The sequence below is a fragment of the Misgurnus anguillicaudatus genome, chromosome 24 (assembly GCF_027580225.2).
Source record: "Misgurnus anguillicaudatus chromosome 24, ASM2758022v2, whole genome shotgun sequence".
NCBI lineage: Eukaryota > Metazoa > Chordata > Actinopteri > Cypriniformes > Cobitidae > Misgurnus > Misgurnus anguillicaudatus.
This window is the reverse complement of record NC_073360.2, coordinates 34,000,509-34,018,661: the sequence shown is the minus strand read 5'-3', so window position 1 is coordinate 34,018,661 and position 18,153 is coordinate 34,000,509. Positions and strand designations below refer to the sequence as shown.

The window sequence follows — 18,153 nt, the reverse complement described above, 5'->3', positions numbered from 1 at the left end:
AACTAACGTTTTTCTGACGTCATTAAAGCAGGAAATAGAGGGCTGTAGTCCAAACCGGCCGTTCGTTGTAGGCTTTTAAAGAGGAATTCTATTGAAGAAAATATATCGCCTGGCAGTGAACTTTGAGCTTTATCATTTTACAGGTATTATTTATGCTATTATAGCAACATTACACACTAACTAGGGTTTAAAAAAATGGTATCAGGAAGACCGTGACCTTTAAGTCTTGAGAAAAAACTTGATGAAAAAGACCAAAGTCTCCATAGTTCCCACATGCCTGTTAATCTAAATGCTGGGAAAGTCAAAGCAACCCCATTATGTCACATAAATGTATGATCCTCTGGAAATCTCTTTAAAACCCTATATAATAGCCATTTATTATCATTTCAAAGATGAACTGATTTGGCCGTGTTTTACTTTTTCAATTGTATTACTGTCAAATCCAATATACTCAAAGTTTTGAAATAATAAATCAACTGATGAACACAATTTTCATGCAAAAAAGAAAACAGTATCATAGTTCACTGTACAGCGTATCCGTTATTGTTTTTCCGAGAAACACCGAATCAATTTAAAACATCAATACAGACTGGTTTGGTTTCTGCTATATTTGACATCTCTTATTTTAAAAACTGAGCCAAACCTGATCTGAAGGCAATCTACAGTATAACAAACCACACCAAACAGTATTTGAGAACAACACAATATGCCACAATGAACCCACATCCATTGTATGCATTCGAAAATCTTATTTTCTTATTTTCAGCTGACCTGCGGGTTAACCCACACCCATAATGTGTGTATGTGTGTGTGTAATACGCATTTTAGATCAACCACACACTTCCACTGTTTATAACAATCATGTACAAACCACAATTCTTTTTTCTTTAATAAGTAGTATATGAAAACTTTTATTTTCAAAAACTAGTTGGTGCGTTGCATAAACATTAGTCGACTAATGTGTGTCAAGAGTTAAGACAGCCCTGTTCTAACTAAAAATCTGCCTTTTCTTTAGTACTTGTACTCATGATAGCTTATTACTTTATTGTATAAATGTTTTATTATTTAACTAAAATAAAATACTATCGGTATCAGTATCACATTTCATTTTCTTAACTGCAGGCTGCTTGCTGTTGCTACGCAACACAGAAATTTGGTGCATCAATAGAGAATATGTGAGCAGGTGTGCAGTAATTTTAACAAAATGTCTCTCAACCAATCAGAATTCAGAGTCACAACTGTACATTATAATACACCATACACTGTAAAACACATTTTTAATGTTACTTTAACTTAAGTAAATTAGGTAATACAATTATCACAATCACAAGTCAAAACTAAAAAAAAAGTTCAATTGACTTGAATAATTAAGTTGTTTAAACTTCAAGCTTTTTTTAGAGTTTAGGCCAAAATGCATCACGTTCACATGCTGCTTCTCCAAATTCTGACCCTTATAAAACATTTACACAAACCAGTTTTCTTATGCAACATAAAACACTTTCAAGCCAGCACGCAGATCAGGGCCTTTTTGTGTAAACTCTGCATAGCTACAAATCAGACGTCCTCCCCTAGCTGCTGACCCTGAGCCGAAGCAGAAAATGAATGTTTCATTCGAGGCATTCATCTGTGAACAAACCAGTGGACTTCAAGGCTAACAGCATTATAATGAGACCTAGACTTACATCAGACAACTCTTTAAAGGTTAATTCGATAAGTAATTTAGTCAGTGAAAAACATGTCTGGCCCATACTGCGTGTTCAACAAACACCGAGATGATGTAGTATGACTTTATGACTGGGCCCCATTCCAAATGTAGAAACGTTGTATGGCTCACTCTGGACTTTGTGCATTTTTCCCATGTTGCAATTATTCACTAATATGACACAAGAGCACCAAATGGTCATAGCCATTCATTTTGAAAAGACAACTATTTTAACTGTTGCATCTTCGGCCCACTCAGGCAGAACGTGATTGATTGGCATTCCAATGTTAATGTCACAAATGTTTAAATTCAATTAGGGCTGCAACTAACGATTATTTTGATAATCGGACGATTATTTTTCGATTAATCGACTAATGGGATAAAAACATTACTCAATTCGATTTTTCACTTACAAGGCACTAAATTGGGGTATTCATATGTAGAAGTGTACTTTAAACACACATTCCTACAGAGATTTGCTAATATAATCTTCCTGCATTTAAAAAGTTCTTTGCCCCTGATTGGCCAACTAATCTGTACGGTGTGATTGGCCTGAATACCTCTGACGTCAGGTGGAAATGTAACGCTCCTTTCCATGTTTCAAAGATTTGGTCACAATACAATACTACCGTGAGTTAACTTACAGGCTGAGTCCAAAGCGGGAGGAATTATGTCTATTTACCAATTACTTTACATTGGAGACGATAACTTGCGTCAAGAAAATGAAAAATCGTGAATCGGACAATAGGTACTCATAAATAAATAAGCCATTATGATATGAAAGTGGCAAGTAAACATGCGTTGTTTTAGTAATAAAATCCTTACTTTAAAACAGATGCTTAGTTTATGATTCAATACTAATTTTATGAAAACCCTACAACAATTAAACAAATACAAACTAACGTAATTTAAAGGATGAAACGTGACCTTTATTAACCCGCATTCATTTTGCTTTCGTCTTTGTTCTGTCAGGGTTGCCAGATCCGCGTAACAAAACCAGCCCAATGACTAGGACTGGGTACTGGAAAAGGGCCTCACGATACGATACATATCACGATGCTAGACATGCTACAATGTATCACGGTATGATACAATACGATACAGTGCAATACGTTGCGTGCTGCGATACATTGCAATACTTTTTTTTTTATCAAAAATGTAAAAAAAACTTAAAAGCCAAAATGCTTCCACACGTCGACTTTGAAAGCTGCAAGGGTTTTAACATTTTCTGCCATTTTCTCACTCCTGCTAACTTCTTGGCCGAATGGCCGTATATGACAGACAACAGGACAGCGACAACTACAGCAGCGTCAGAGGAGGTCATTTGATGCACACAGAGGGATTTGATGGGGTTTTAAAAATACTGATAGTAGAGATTGAAATATCAATACACTATCATGGAAAACATTATCACGATAGCTAGCTGTATCAATATTTTTGCACAATCCAATGACCATTCAAAATTAGTCCAAAAGCATCCCAATGACTATTCACAGTCCAAATACCAACAAATCCTTCCATATCTAACCCGCAGAAAAACATCAACCTGCAGAAACAGAGGACCTGGCAACGCTAATGTCCAGGCAATGTTGCCTTGAAAACGTCCCTGACTTTAATTATAAGCATGTGACGTCACAGACCAACTAATCGATAATGAAATTAGTTGAAAACAGAAATAGCTAGAAAGCTATTTCTAAAGAAGTATAGCAATTTCTCGCCAACTTGTCTATAGACCGTTTCATCAGACGCACATGCAGTGACGCGATTACGCATCAGGTCTGAACTTTACTTCCGTTTCTTTGCTTGTTTAATGATCTGACTAGTTGCTAAAACTGAACTCTTAAACAAATACCTCATTGAAAACAACAAATGTTTTGGTTTCATAGGTAATCTACGTGTTGTTTATTTTGCTTGTTATATAAATAAACTACTTTAAAAGGACTTTGTTGCTATTTATTCTTAGCGGAGTTTACCGGAAGTTACGTGTTAACCACGAAAGCCCCTTGTTTATGTTGTTACTGCTGAAACCGTCTACAATTGTTATACTAATAATTTATAGAGTACATTTCCAAAGCTCAAGGTCACTTTATAAAATACAGACAAAAATCAAAAGTAAAAACACAGACTACAAAATCATCAGCGATCAAAAGGAAAGATCATTTTACCTAAGCTTTGAAAACAGAGATCGAAGAGATATTACAAAGACTTACAGGAAGTGAATTTCACAGTTCAAATGCAAATACACATAAGGATCTGCCAACAACAATGGAGCGACAAAATCAAGCTAAGATGAAATAAAATATATGGTACTCATTCTACATAAGTATAATGTAACAGTGTAATAATCCAACTTTTTCAATATCTAAAATGAACAGCTCAATCCGCAGCTCACCCCTCCTTTTCCAAATGCATAGTGAAGCTACAGACAAATACTTCATTGTCTGAAACAACGTAGTAACAAAACGTATAGACCTGCTTAGGGCTACTGTAGTAACATGACCGCAACTTCCATGTAAGGGGGTCCGTGGTGTATATATATGAAAAACTGCTAATTTTAAGGTAATATAAACAATACAGTTCATTTTGTAAGGTCTTTATACACCACTGATAATATAGTTATGCATATTAATTTGCATTTCTGTTAAGAGATCCTTCTAAAAGTCCCACCTTTTAAACGTATTAATGAAGCAACTGTGCACACTATGATGCGCTCAGCAAGTTTATTTGACAGGCTGCCACAACACACAGCACAACAGAGGACAGCGCTTAACAGAGAATGCATTCCCTACCTATTCTCAGCCCGGACGCATTTAGACCCCCACACAACTTCTAAATAAGACTTCAGCACTCGCTCCAAAGTACAGAATGTTTCTGTTTGTATATTCCTTGATGAAAGGGACCATCACCTTTGGTCTATAATGAAAAAAAAAAAAAACATTTTCAGGTCATACTCACCGGACACGTCGCTGTCTGACGGTAGAGGGTCCGCGGTTATTTGATTGAGTTTGTCCGTCCGGCATTTCCTCAAGCAGCATATCCAAATGATCCACAAGGTGACCAATCTGCTCAGCTCCATAGTGTAAGAGCTGGTTTGGGATATAAAAGATATGAGGTGCTGTCATTCCTTAACTAGCAAATCCACACCCCAGCAGCTAAAGTCAACTGTAACGCAATGAAGCTCATGTCACAGACAAACCAATGAAACAAAGACAGTGATTCTGCACATGCTCAGTAAGGACCACCAAGAATGTTCTTCTGCTGTCTAAAGTTAAAGTTTGAATTTTAAAGGATTAGTCCATTTTCTTAAAAAAAAATCCAGATAATTTACGCACCACCATGTCATCCAAACTGTTGATGTCTTTCTTTGTTCAGTCGAGAAGAAATTATGTTTTTTGAGGAAAACAATTCCAGGATTTTTCTCATTTTAATGGACTTTAATAGACACCAACACTTAACACTTAACTCAACACTTAACAGTTTTTTTCAACAGAGTTTCAAAGGACTCTAAATGATCCCAAACGAGGCATAAGGGTCTTATCTAGTGAAATATGCACTTTTAAACCACAACTTCCCAAAAATGACAATCGTTTCGCTAGATAAGACCCTTATCGTTTGAGATTGTTTAGAGTCCTTTGAAACTGCAATTTTAAACTGCATTAAAACTGTTACGTGTTGGGGTCCATTAAAATGAGAAAAATCCTGTAATGTTTTCCTCAAAAAACATAATTTCGTATCGATTGAAAGAAAGACATTAACATTTTGGATGACATGGTGGTGAGTAAATTATCTGGATTTTTTTAAGAAAACTGACTTATCCTTTAACACACCCATATCATTCATGGCTTTGGTTAAAATGAATGATAGGGCAACTGGTCAGGGAGCAATTGTAAGACACTACCCTATAGTAAACCTTAAAGCAGGGGTGACCAACCCTGTTCCTGGAAATCTACCCTTTTGCATATGATATTTTATTTCCAACCCAGCTTCAACACACCTGACTCTAATTTTTAGGTAGCTCTGAAATGCTTGATTGCCAGGTTCAGGTGTGTTTGATTGGGGTAGGAGCTGAACTCTGCAGGACAGTAGATCTCCAGGAACAGGGTTGGTCACTACTGCCTTAAAGGGATAGTTCATCCAAAAATACAATTTCTGTCATCATTTAACAGGTTGTTACAAACCTGTATACATTTTTTTGTTCTGATGAAAACAAAGAAAAATATTTTAAGGAATGTTCGTAACCAAAGCCCCATTCACTTCCATAGAATTCATTTTCCTACTATGGAAGTGAATGGGACTCACGACCGGTTCCGTTAGACACAATCCTTAAAATATCTTCCTTCGTGTTTATCAGAACAAAGAAATGTATATAGGTTTGTAACAACATGAGATTGAGTAAACAATGACAGAAATTTCATTTTTGGGTGAACTATCCCTTTAAGTGCATTGAAATCATAATATTTATGAGGAGCATTGTTTATGCTACACTCAGTACTTTGAAGTATTATTACTTCTGTCACATTTGCGTTTCATACAACAAAAGATGCAGATTTGAGTTGTGAAGGAACTGTTACAGAGTCAAAACCACTATTTAACTAGTACCTTGTTTTAAGGAACAATGTGGATTTGGAAATGGGGTTTCATCATACAACCCTTACAAAACCAATCTGGCCATCTAAAAGGTTTATTTTGCTGCATGATAGGCCCACAGTAATAATTATAATCAATAAAAATACATTAAATAATACCCAGGTAGGTTTTAGATCTCAGGTTCAAATGCAAATTTCGCCAAGCTGAACCCTTTATGCTAATGACAAAATACTACCAAAGCAAGATATAAATCAGTCATACACAGCTTATGCATCCCATATGAACAAATACTGTAGTATACTTCAGTGTTTAAAACAGTAAATTATAGCAATTAAAACCTATATTAGTAGTTATGCTTATGGTAAGGTTAAAAAACACAACTGTATCTAAAAATGTCAATACAGTTCACTATAGTAAATACTAAAGTATGCTACAGTATTTGTTCATGTGGGCAACCATAATATCTGACATATATCATGCAGTTATGCGCACCTGGCTCGGTAACAACACGAGGCCACTGGCACCCACCTTTCCATTTTTTAAACAATTTAACCCATCGCTGAAACGGCATAAAATGTGAAACGCTGTAAAATCAGCTGTGGTAAAATAACATACACTACCTCGTATGTTCGCCTCACTGGTTGAGATTAAACTCTGAGGTTCGTCTTCTTCAACGACTGCGCTCTTCCCCCGCGAGGCTCCATGGAGGCTTTTTTATAAAAACACTGCCAAGATCACACGATCACAGTCCGGCAAGGTTTTCCGTGCCGGCAGATGAGAGAAAACGGCAGGTGGACGGTAGTTTCCTCGCCCTCTGTCAGCGCGAAAGGCCGTTTGAGCTGCGCTTCCTCATCGATTCACGCCGGGCTGGCAGGCTGCGGCGGGACGCATGCGCAGATACACGCTCGATCACAGATCAGCACACACTCGGCCTCATCACAATCACACCTACAGATCAATTTAAATTACTTTATTTGCATGATTGTGTTTAGTTACAATACTGGTAAAGCATTAGAAATAATAATAATAATAATAATAATGGCAATGCCATATTATACAATATCACAATAACAACAACAAATGGTGAATGAGGTGCTAGGTAAATGATACAGTAGAATAGGACAAAATAAACATAATACAATATATTTAAATATGAAAAGGCATTTAATATTACAAAAGGTAAAAGAAATAGGCCGTATCTCAATCCAAAGGTTGCTTCCATTTTTTGTCTTATTTCAACAAATTAAGAGTTATAAAGTTGACTATTATTCGTAGTTAATCATACATTTTTGTAATATGCTTATACTTGCGAATGTAATGCTCAGTTAACTTAATAAATAAACCAGGCTTGATGACGCAGGCATCCTGCATATGCAACCTCCGAAGGCTGCAGCCTTCGTATTGAGAAACGGCCATAGACATACATGCCATATCATAGACATAGAAGCTGCATTGACTGCTGAATAGTACGCCAACAACGCCGCCATATTGGGAAGGTCAGGAAGTGAGACGTTTCCTCAAAAGCACAAATACGCTTACATTTCTAAACGATCTGTATGGATTACGAATACGTTTTGTTATAATTGTTTATAATTTCGATAGTTAGACATGGAAAATTAGGCAGAATTGTGAGAACTTACTCGCTTAATAATTGTGGAGACATTACTGACACACAATGCCATTGCCTGATCAGATTCAGCGTGGTTCGCAAGACCACTGTCAGCAATTATTTTGCATTATGTCAATGCATTTTTTTTATATTATAAATAAATGTCTACCATGCAAGATGAGAGAAAGTTGAATTGTTTATAGTTGGTAGTATTTGGGGTGTTCCTCTTTTGTTTTAATGACACCACTCCAAGTCTTTGACTTGCATATCTTATGTAATAATTCTTGAAAATGGTAACCCCCAGATTAGAATGTTAATGTTAAATCATTCTGCTATTGTAATAGTGAAATTATTCCTAACTTGCTTAACATGCCAAAACGTTTCAGTAAAACTAAATAAAAAACACTCTGCCTGATCACCAGCAGACACTATTGCACGACATGTAAAAATAATATGACTTTGTGGGAAATTAAGCATTGTAAAAATAAATAAAGACACATTTGGTGGATACCCACATAGTTTCATTACTTGCCTCGAGACTGCAGTGTGTATGTGCGTGTGTGAAAATGACTACACTGCCGTCTAGTGGTCTGGTCATAACACTACATCATTTTGACTTACACGATGTAAAGAACAAATACATTCTATGTTAAATTATGATTAATTGCGCCCTCTTGAGGTGTGTTTTGAATCACATTCATATATATATATATTTACTATTACTAGATGTTTTGTTAAATAAGATAATTACTTATCTGATAATCACAAACAGTGTTTTCTATGATTATACTTACAATAAAACTAATAAAAACATTTTATGCATTGCAATTTTAGTGCATGTGTGATGGAAACTGGATGTTCTGAAATAAAATAAGAATGCATTGAATGCTCGTGACAATCAACATGTAGTATGTTGCACTATTACTGATTTTCACTGTACTGTAGCCCAGCTTTATGGGCCTCCAAAGTATACTTCCCCATCAGCTCTGCCTTTTTGTGTCACTTACTTCCTCTTAGTGAATTAGTCTGCATTAACTTCCTCCTGAGGTGCCCTGTGTCATTGTATTCAGGGACAGCTTTATTCAGTTCACAGTTATAATTGTCTGGACCGGTCTTCTGGATCAATGACTGGTAAGTTGCACATCTCTTTTTGACATTTTTAACGACATTTATTTCAGCGAGAAGGCATTGCAATGCATGCTCTTACTGTATATGACACCCAGTGGTCTGTCCTAAAACCACTGATCAGTGAGACTTTGTTGTTATAGGGCCAGATTGTTTATTTCTGTTGCATTTTTGGTTTGAAAATGTAAAAATGAATGAAGATGTGGTGATGTCATAGAGAGGCACTTTACTATTGTTGTGATTTGGCAGTGAAATTAAGCTATATCTGTTTTTTCCCTTTTAATGGAATTTTGTACGGCATTTGCTTGTAAATTAAAAAGTAATTTGTTGGTAATAACTAATAAGATTGCTAAGCAAATATTGCAAAGGTCACATAGTACTTCACTTTAAATATAGTACATGCAGCCTACTCCAATGAAGATATTCAAGCACTGTAGACAAAATCATATTTATAAAAGTATCAAAGATATTAGATTTTAAAGAAAACATATGACAAATGACGTTGAGAAATTGTGTCCAGTGCTAAAGTAAGTGATCTGATGATAGTCCTCTTAACAGTAGCAGTACAGTCTTGGTCTGCAGTTTTAGTTCCCTCCTAAAAGCAAACTCTTTTTCAGCATTTTAGTCATTTTATAACCCTAAACTAGTTTTTACCTTCAAAATCAGATGTATAAGAACATTTGAGTCCATATCTCAATAGTTTTTTCCCCTAAATAGCAATAAAATTTGATGTAAAGCAAAATATGAGTTCCCTTTCAGTCGGTCACTACCACGTCACAACGCGACGTCTCCGTTCCCTTTCATCAGGGAACGAGGGTTACATATGCAACGGAGACGTTTTGCTTAAAGTCTCCCGCTTCTCAGACACACACTGTAAAAATATGAAAAGTTGGTTTAACTTACTTTGGCTACATTTTCACTTTTTCAGTGCAGTTTTCCTGAGACACAGATCATTTACATTCATGCATTTATGCATTTGGTAGACGGTTTTATCAAAAGCAACTTACAGTGCATTACAAGGTATGCATTTTATCCTTATGCATGGTTGCAGGGTTTAAACCACTTTCACATAACGCAATGCTCATACCACTGGGCTACAGGAACTTATGTCAACAAGTGTGTCCATCCTTATTACTTCCGAGACTTAGTAGGAGTGAGACAAAGTTGATACTACAACGAAATACCATGTAGAAATCAATAATGTGCCCTGCATGAAAGAATTATAACTGATCAATGACATTTATAAGATGATTGCATTGTTTCTTAAATGCACCTTTCACCATATTTGTAATACAAAGATTTCCGATCCACCACTGCAAGCTCAGCTCTCATTTTCACAGAACGATATAAATACATTTTATTGACATCATTGTAAAGTTTGTGGGCGACAGTGCAGTCAATTTTAGCTGAAGTACACACGTGATGATATTGCATCAATGTGACTTGCACACATGTGACTTCTGTCTATATGCTGTGTTGTGTTTAGTTTGATCAGTTTTGAGATAACAAATAATTTAAAACCAATATTTAGTTTACTTTATTTCTGGTATAAAGTGATATCAATGCTTTCATTTTTAGTTTGACTTTTAAGCTTTTTCATTACAAGCCAAATTTGCATGTCATTTACATGCACTGTCAGAAAAAAAACGCACTGTTAAAAAAGATCCTATTTTTACGACTAACTACTCTAATGTTTTTACGAAGTTACCGTAATTACAAACTTTATATGTCAATCAACAGGTTGATTTTAAGTATTATGTCATTAAAGGTATAGTTCACCCAAAAATGAAAATAGTGTCACCAAACTCGTAAGACCTCCATTCATCTTCGTAACACAGTTTAAGATGTTTTATATTTAGTCCGAGAGCTTGCTGACCCTTCATTGACAATCTATGTACGTTATACTGTCCATGTCCAGGAAGCTAATAAAACATCATCAAAGTAGTGCATGTGACATCAGTGGGAATGCGTTGAAGCATCTAAAATACATTTTGGTCCAAAAATAACAAAAATTACGGCTTTATACAGCATTGTCTTCTCTTCCGCGTCTGTTGTGAAGCGCATGTGGAGACTAAAGTCACGTGACTGCAGTTATGTGGATGACGTGTTATCTGGTGTGCCCCAGTTGTTTTTTGGGCACCCAATATTTGTTTACAGTCTGAGGGACATGCACACTGTAAATTTGAAAAAAAAAAAAAAAAAAGGTAACTGAGGATAACACGTCAGCCACGTCACTGCAGTCACGTGTGTTTAGTCTCGGGCATGCGCTTCACAACAGAACAGTAACAGAACAGAAAATCTATGTTTTTATACACGAACATACTATATTATTTATACAGTATTTTTTATTTACAAATTCATGAAAATTTACAACAAAAAACTGTAATTAAATGTGTAGTACATTGTACATGACCATACTAACAATTTAAAGAGCACCTATGGTCCGATTCACGTTTTTACATGTAACGTAAATCTCTTTTTTTGGACTACAACAAACAAACGGATTGTAGGCAACAGTTTACTTTCTGGGATTGGTGATGTAGTAAAGACCGACATTCTCATAATTCCTCCTACTTCAGACTATATCAAACATGGTAAGGAGGGTCACATTTCTGGCCGACGTCAGATGTATTCAAGCCAATCACAACGTACAGATTAGCTGGCGAATCAGGAACATAGCGCTTTTCAAATCAATGAGTTTTGTACAAAATCAGTGCGTTTCAGGAAGAGTGAGAAACCTGGAGCTACAAAAATGTACGGCAGAGTCCTGCGACGCGGATACCCGCATAAAAGTGTCTAAAAGGAGTGGCTTGTGACATTCCTAAAATTCACAGGCGGGGATGCGGACGGATAATTAACTCCATGCGGGCGGGTAGTAGCGCAAATGAAAATATGTGCAATATTTGTATGTCTAAATTAACATTATAAGCGCAACATATGACATTTGACCCATCACGTCAGCACCACTGCAACAGTGCGCGACCTTTGTTGATGCTTCTTGTAGCCTATTTGGGGCGAGCGTTGCAGGAGTTGCATAAAGTTTTGCAGTTGAAAACTGGGAACCGGCAAAAGCTACAAAGTGACCGGAAGTCATTCATTTTCAATGAGAGCCGGCGGCGAGCTCCGGCACGGCGCGTCATGTACAGGGTGAGCGTCGAGGAGAGTTGAAATCAGCTCAACTTTATGGTAATGAGATATGACGCAGTTCGGCGGCAACCAATCGGAAGGCGGAAATGTACGGCGGCAACCAATCGGAAGGCGGAAATGTACGGCGGCAACCAATCGGAAGGCGGAAACCTCCCCCTGAGAGGAGTTCAGAGAATGCATTCGAGGGTCAGAGCGTCTATTACACCTTTTCTTTAGCGTCGTTGGCAGGGCAGCCAGAGCTTTTATTGACGCTCTCGCCGGTGGCGGTGTGAATGCACAGTTAGAAAGCATTTCGAGACGAGACTTGCACAGCAGGGGTTACGTAGGTAGGCAGATTTTTTTCTTGTTCTTTTTTCATTAATATGTCTATTTGTTTATAGTTATCAGGTTCGGGTTAGGCCTATTTAGGTGCTGATGGTAGGCTACTTTAATGGCGCAAAACAAAGCCACTTTAGCCTGTTTCATTAGCCCATTCATGACGCTGTTGTGATGTTGAGAGAGGTACGAGATAAAAATAAAGCACTTCAATTGGAACGATTTTAGTGTCAAACAGGCCAAATATTAACGGGTCCGGGCGGGTGCGGATTTAATTTTGATATTATCACTTGTGACGGGTCGGATCCGGTGTTGAACTTTGCGGGTACGGGCAGGAGCGGGTCTCCAAAAATGGACACGTGCAGGACTCTGATGTACGGTATATGGAAAATAATATGTTTTTTAAACCATAAACCACGCAAACACATTGCATTATACAAAATTCACAAAAAAAAGTGTTTTTTAGCAACGAAATAGGTGCACTTTAACATAAAAAAACTAACTTTTAATCTTTGTACAGCGCATTTTGAATGTGTTAGCATTTAGCCTAGCTCCATTTATTCCTATGGCTCCAAACAAAAGTTTTATTTTGTGCGGCCATACTTACTCATGTAACAGTCTTTAAATAGGGAAAACATGGAAGTGTTTGGTGGCTTCTAAATTCATCCCTGTTTGGATCCTAAGGAATTAATGGGGCTAGGCTAAATGCACATGCACAACATGCTGTGCAAAGATGAAGTGCATGCATTGAAAAAAGATAGGTATGTATTCATTTGTCTAAACTGAAGTAAGAACAAAGTAAAATATTGAAAAAACTGTGGTGTTTTCCTTTAAGACTGAATATGTAATAATGATCGGTGAAACAGCCGTCCATTAACTATATTTTCTAGGTCAATGATCACTTAACCCAACCAAACTTAATTATCACAGAAAGGTGCAAAACCCAAACACGTGAGAACTTATTGTGAATTCAAAATGTTGAGTTAATGGTATGAATGCACAATAAGTGTGCCTTATATCCCATATAAAATGTCAAGAAATACATAAAGGTTTTAATGGTTAGAGAGTCAGACTTTGTAACCCAGAGGTTGTTGGTTCGATTCCCACATTTTACATTTACATTTAGCAGACGCTTTTGTCCAAAGCAACTTACAAATGAGGTAAACAATAAATGCAACTATAGCAACACAAGAACATCAATAGATAAGTGCACTGGATTCCCACAGCTGGCAGGAAGTGACTAAAGGGTTTCGGTGTCTGTGCGTGTTCATGACTTGCAGTGGATGGGTAAAATGCAGAGACAATCATGCCTCTTTCACTTTTTTTTTATTGGTCACTTGCTGTTTGATAATAATTTTGGGAAAAATACATAAAATAAAAATATTTGGCTGCAGAACTTTTAAAAACAAAATCTGTAAAATTATTGTTTTTGGACGTTATTGAAATTAAGAAATTTTACTTTAATTTTACGATTTTTATTTGGCAGGCGCTTTACTATTTTTTACAATGTGGTCAAGAATGGGCCCTATAGCTGTCACTGGGGTGCCCTTTCAAAATGTACACCTTTGCACCTAAACATTGCATATCAGTACATCAGAGGTACATATGTACCAAATATCTGTACCTAAATGTTGTACACTACAAACAACTCAGGTTCTTTTGTATTTTCAGTGATTTGACTCCGGGAAAAAAGACGACAATGCAGAACATCAAGTGTGTTGTGGTTGGCGACGGTGCCGTGGGTAAAACCTGCCTCCTGATTTCCTTCACCACCAAAGCCTTTCCTAAAGAGTACGTCCCCACTGTCTTTGACAACTACAGTGCGCAGCTGACAGTGGACACGAAACCCATCAGTCTGAACCTGTGGGACACGGCGGGTCAGGAGGAATACGACCGCCTGCGGACTCTCTCCTACCCGCAGACCAACGTCTTTGTGATCTGTTTCTGTGTCACCAGCCCGCCTTCCTACGAGAACGTCAAGTTGAAGTGGTACCCGGAGGTGTCTGAACACTGCCCTAACGTACCCATCCTGCTGGTGGGGACTAAAAAGGATCTGAGAGACGACCCGGAGGTTATAAACAAGCTGAAGGAGAAGAACGCCTCACCCATCACCCAGCAACAGGGCGCGGCGCTGGCCAAACAGATTCATGCCAGCAAGTACATGGAGTGCTCGGCGCTCAACCAGGACGGCGTGACCGAGGTGTTCACAGAAGCCGTTCGCATTTTCCTCCACCCAAAGACACCCCCCAAGAAAACTTGTGTGATACTGTAAATATGCTGGGACATAAATATGATTTATCATTTTTAAATTAGGTATTTGGTTTATCACATGTACTGTCAATTTGTACAGTGTTTCGACACGTAAGCCACACTTGTATAACATACACTGTCAGAAAAAATGGTCCCTTGGGCGGTACTTTTTCAAAATGTACACCTAGTACCTCAGACTTACCAAATGTATATTAAAAATATTGAAATTACAGTATTACTGGCAGCTGTTTGCCAGTATCTTACTGTAGATTTAAATGTATCGTATTTACTTAAAAAAGTTTGTTAAAAATTAAATAAACATGAATAGTCTTTACAGAATAAAATTATAAAATAACAACCTCATGCAAAGCATTCTGGGAAATAATATCTGAAGGAAATAAACAGAAAAAGGTTGATGAGGATTTCCCAGAATGCTTTGCATGAGGCTGTTGTTTTATTCTGTAAAGATAAATACTTGTTAATGTTTAATGTTTATTTAACTTTAAACAAACTGTTATCAGTGTATGGCATACATTTAAATCTACATGAAGTTACTGGCAAACAGCTGCATAACTACAGCAACTTTTACTGTGAATGGTACATATTGGGTCCATACTGAAAAGGTCCCACTACCCAACGCAGTGACAGCTATAGGGACAAATTTTTTGACCATTTTTTTCTGACAGTGTACAAACACTTTTGCATGATATAACAATGGCATTTATTTTAAAGAAATACATTTAAATTGAGAATACATTTTATGTGTGGCCTAAGCAACCAAAAAGGTCCTTTCGAGGCTATTGCGTGTAAAACATTTTAGCTGAAGGACATAGTGTAATATAAACCTCATCTCACTGGTATTTGTCTGTATTTTAGGAAGTTGAGGTGACTAATTTGTATGAATTTGTATATTGTCACCTATAAAGTATGTACGAATTGCCATGAGATTTTGTTAGTATAAACAATATCAGTGGTGGCTCATGACTGCTCATCCGAGGGGCGCAAATTCAAAATAAGTGTTTAGAGTGTCATGTGTGTTGCTCGTGTTTTCAAAATATGTGTTTGTTTGATTCATGTGAACCATGTGCATCACGTTTTTTTCAAAATAAGTGCCTGCGTGCCGCAAAACCGTTTAAGATAAAAGAGACGCTCACGTTCACAAAATACACGCAAGACACTCCCTTAACAGTAAACTCTGATTACGCACGAGATTATGCGAGTATCTGGCAACCACGAGCATCTCTTTTATCATAAACCCTTTAGACGCGTCTGCAACAGGCACTTATTTTGACAAGACACGTGATGCACATAGGATCACTCGACACGCCGAACACATATTTAGAAATGACGAACTACACACATATGTTGTGACGAACTTCGCATCGAGCGCCCTCGAAAAAAGAAGTCACCAGCCACTCCTGGTATAAACACTTTTACATAATATAACAATGGCACTTATTTTAAAGAAATACATTTAAATTGAGAATATATTTTATGTGCTGCCTAAGCATCCAAAAATGTCCTTTTGAGGCTATTGCATGTTAATTGTAAAAAATAAAAAAAACTTTTGCTAAAGGGCAGAGTGTAATATAAACCTCATCTCACTGATATTTCTATGTATGTTTAGATGGCTAATTCGTATAAATTTAAAGTAAATTGTTATTAGATTATTACATATGTATGAATTGCCATGAGATTTCGTTAGTATAAACAATATGCAAACTTAAAGGTGCAGTGTGTAATTTGTAGAAGGATCTCTTGACAGAAATGCAAAATAATATACAAAACTAAGACATTTCATAATGAACCGGTATTTTTTTTATTAACTTAGAATAAGACGTTTTTATCTCCATTTTGTGCCGGCATGTTTTTTACAGAAGCCCTTAACAGGCAAACTTTATCTTCAACGGTGATACAGTATGTTTGTCATGTGGCGGCTAACGTAGCTTCTCATTTCAAAAGCGAAGGGTGAGCTGCAAACTTATTTGTTGGTTGCAGTTTGCAACCTCACCACTAGATGCCACTAAAATTTACACACTGCACCTTTAAAAAAATAAAGGTACAAAAGCTGTCACTGGGCCAGATCCCTTTCAAAAGGTACACATGAAGGGTGCATATTGGTTCCACAAAGGTGCATATAAATATATCTTTGAAAAGGTCCTAATATGTACTATTTAGGTAATGGTACATATTAGGACCTTTTTAAAAGGTACCATCCTGACAACTTTTCTACCTTAATTTTGCAACTTAGCTTAGCAAGAGCCGCTTGAGCTTAGCTGGCGACTGACGTATTCCTGTGGGCGGAGTTCAGTCAAAAACGGTTTTATTGATGTCATTCATCCAGGAAGTAGAGGGCTGTAGTCCAAACCGGCCATTCGCTGTAGGCTTTAAAAGGCGAATTCTGTTAAAAAATATATATAAATATAAGAAAATATATCGCCTGGCAGTAAACTTTGTGCTTTATCATTTTGCAGGTATTATTTATCCTCTAACAGCAACATTACACACTAACTAAAGATTAACTAGATAAGGCCATGGGGACACAAGTTTTATGACATTTTATAAAATACAATAATTTATCATAAATTCTGTGTAATTAAACCTTGGAAAAATAAGGCTACTAACCAACAGCACTACATTGTATCATTTCATATGTTTTTTGTTTAATTCAAATTTTATGTTTTAGAATGGTTTATGTCATGCCGAAAAAGTTTAAGAACCACAGTTTTAGAGATCATCTTAGACATCTCAGTGACCAGGTTACAGTATATACAGGGTATCGTGGGAATCAGTGGTCTCCAACATGGTGCCAACGGGCACAGAGTCTGTGAGTTGCCCAGCAAGCACATTCTATTAATAGCCTCAATATTAATATATTTAATATGTTACTTAGCTTGGCTTATTTTATGTATGTAAAAAAACATATCAAAAAGTAAAATAAAAAAGCTTTGAGTAGACTATCAAAATGCATGGAGTACCTGAAGAGTGCCATCCAGATTGTTTTATCCATTGTGGTAGCCCTTGCTCACAAAAAGGTTACACCCATGATGTAAATATACATATATACTGCATAAGATCTTGCCACATTTAGGTTTTTCGAACCACTTTGTACAGTATGACTACATCCAATGAAATGACTAGTTCTGTTTGTAAAATGCTGACGTTGTACTTTCTGCATGCATAATAATAAAAAGCAGAAACCGCTTATGAAAATCTGGGTTTTACACACCTCATGATTGCAAAACCAGAAACCCCGTGTAGTTTCAGGTTCAGCTTTCTTCATGGGTTTGTCAGTTTGCGGCTGCTTATAAAGCGATTTTAATACTTTTCATGTATCTTTATTTGCGTTTGTCAGTGAGAGCAGACAAAAGGAGAACGTTCACTTCCCTCTTGTAAATCATGAGCTATTTTGGTTTGC

General features: G+C 36.8%; 2 protein-coding genes across 6 annotated transcripts in view; one reads left to right on the top strand and one right to left on the bottom strand.

The window, feature by feature from the left end:
- stim1a (stromal interaction molecule 1a) overlaps positions 1–7,195 on the bottom strand; it is a 68,160-nt gene extending 60,965 nt beyond the window's left edge. For 2 of the 5 annotated variants that reach the window (XM_073863190.1, XM_073863191.1), the window contains exons 1-2: positions 6,910–7,195; positions 4,658–4,788 (exon numbers count right to left, since the gene is read on the bottom strand). In XM_073863190.1, the coding sequence (XP_073719291.1) occupies positions 4,658–4,778 (121 nt within the window). In that variant the 5' untranslated portion in view covers positions 4,779–4,788; positions 6,910–7,195. Of the gene's footprint in view, positions 1–4,491; positions 4,634–4,657; positions 4,789–6,909 lie in introns of those variants that run through there. The other 3 variants (XM_073863193.1, XM_073863194.1, XM_073863192.1) reach the window with 3 other exon arrangements.
- Positions 7,196–8,916: 1,721 nt separating this feature from the next.
- Positions 8,917–17,952, top strand: rhoga (ras homolog family member Ga). The gene is made up of 2 exons (XM_055197211.2): positions 8,917–9,029; positions 14,157–17,952. Exon 2 carries the CDS (start codon positions 14,185–14,187, stop codon positions 14,755–14,757), a length of 573 nt encoding a protein of 190 aa, XP_055053186.1. The 5' UTR covers positions 8,917–9,029; positions 14,157–14,184; the 3' UTR covers positions 14,758–17,952.
- The last annotated feature ends 201 nt before the right edge of the window (positions 17,953–18,153 follow it).

Bases quoted from the DNA above. Each gene is read 5' to 3' on its own strand.
- rhoga (XM_055197211.2), top strand. From the start codon at position 14,185: ATGCAGAACATCAAGTGTGTTGTGGTTGGCGACGGTGCCGTGGGTAAA.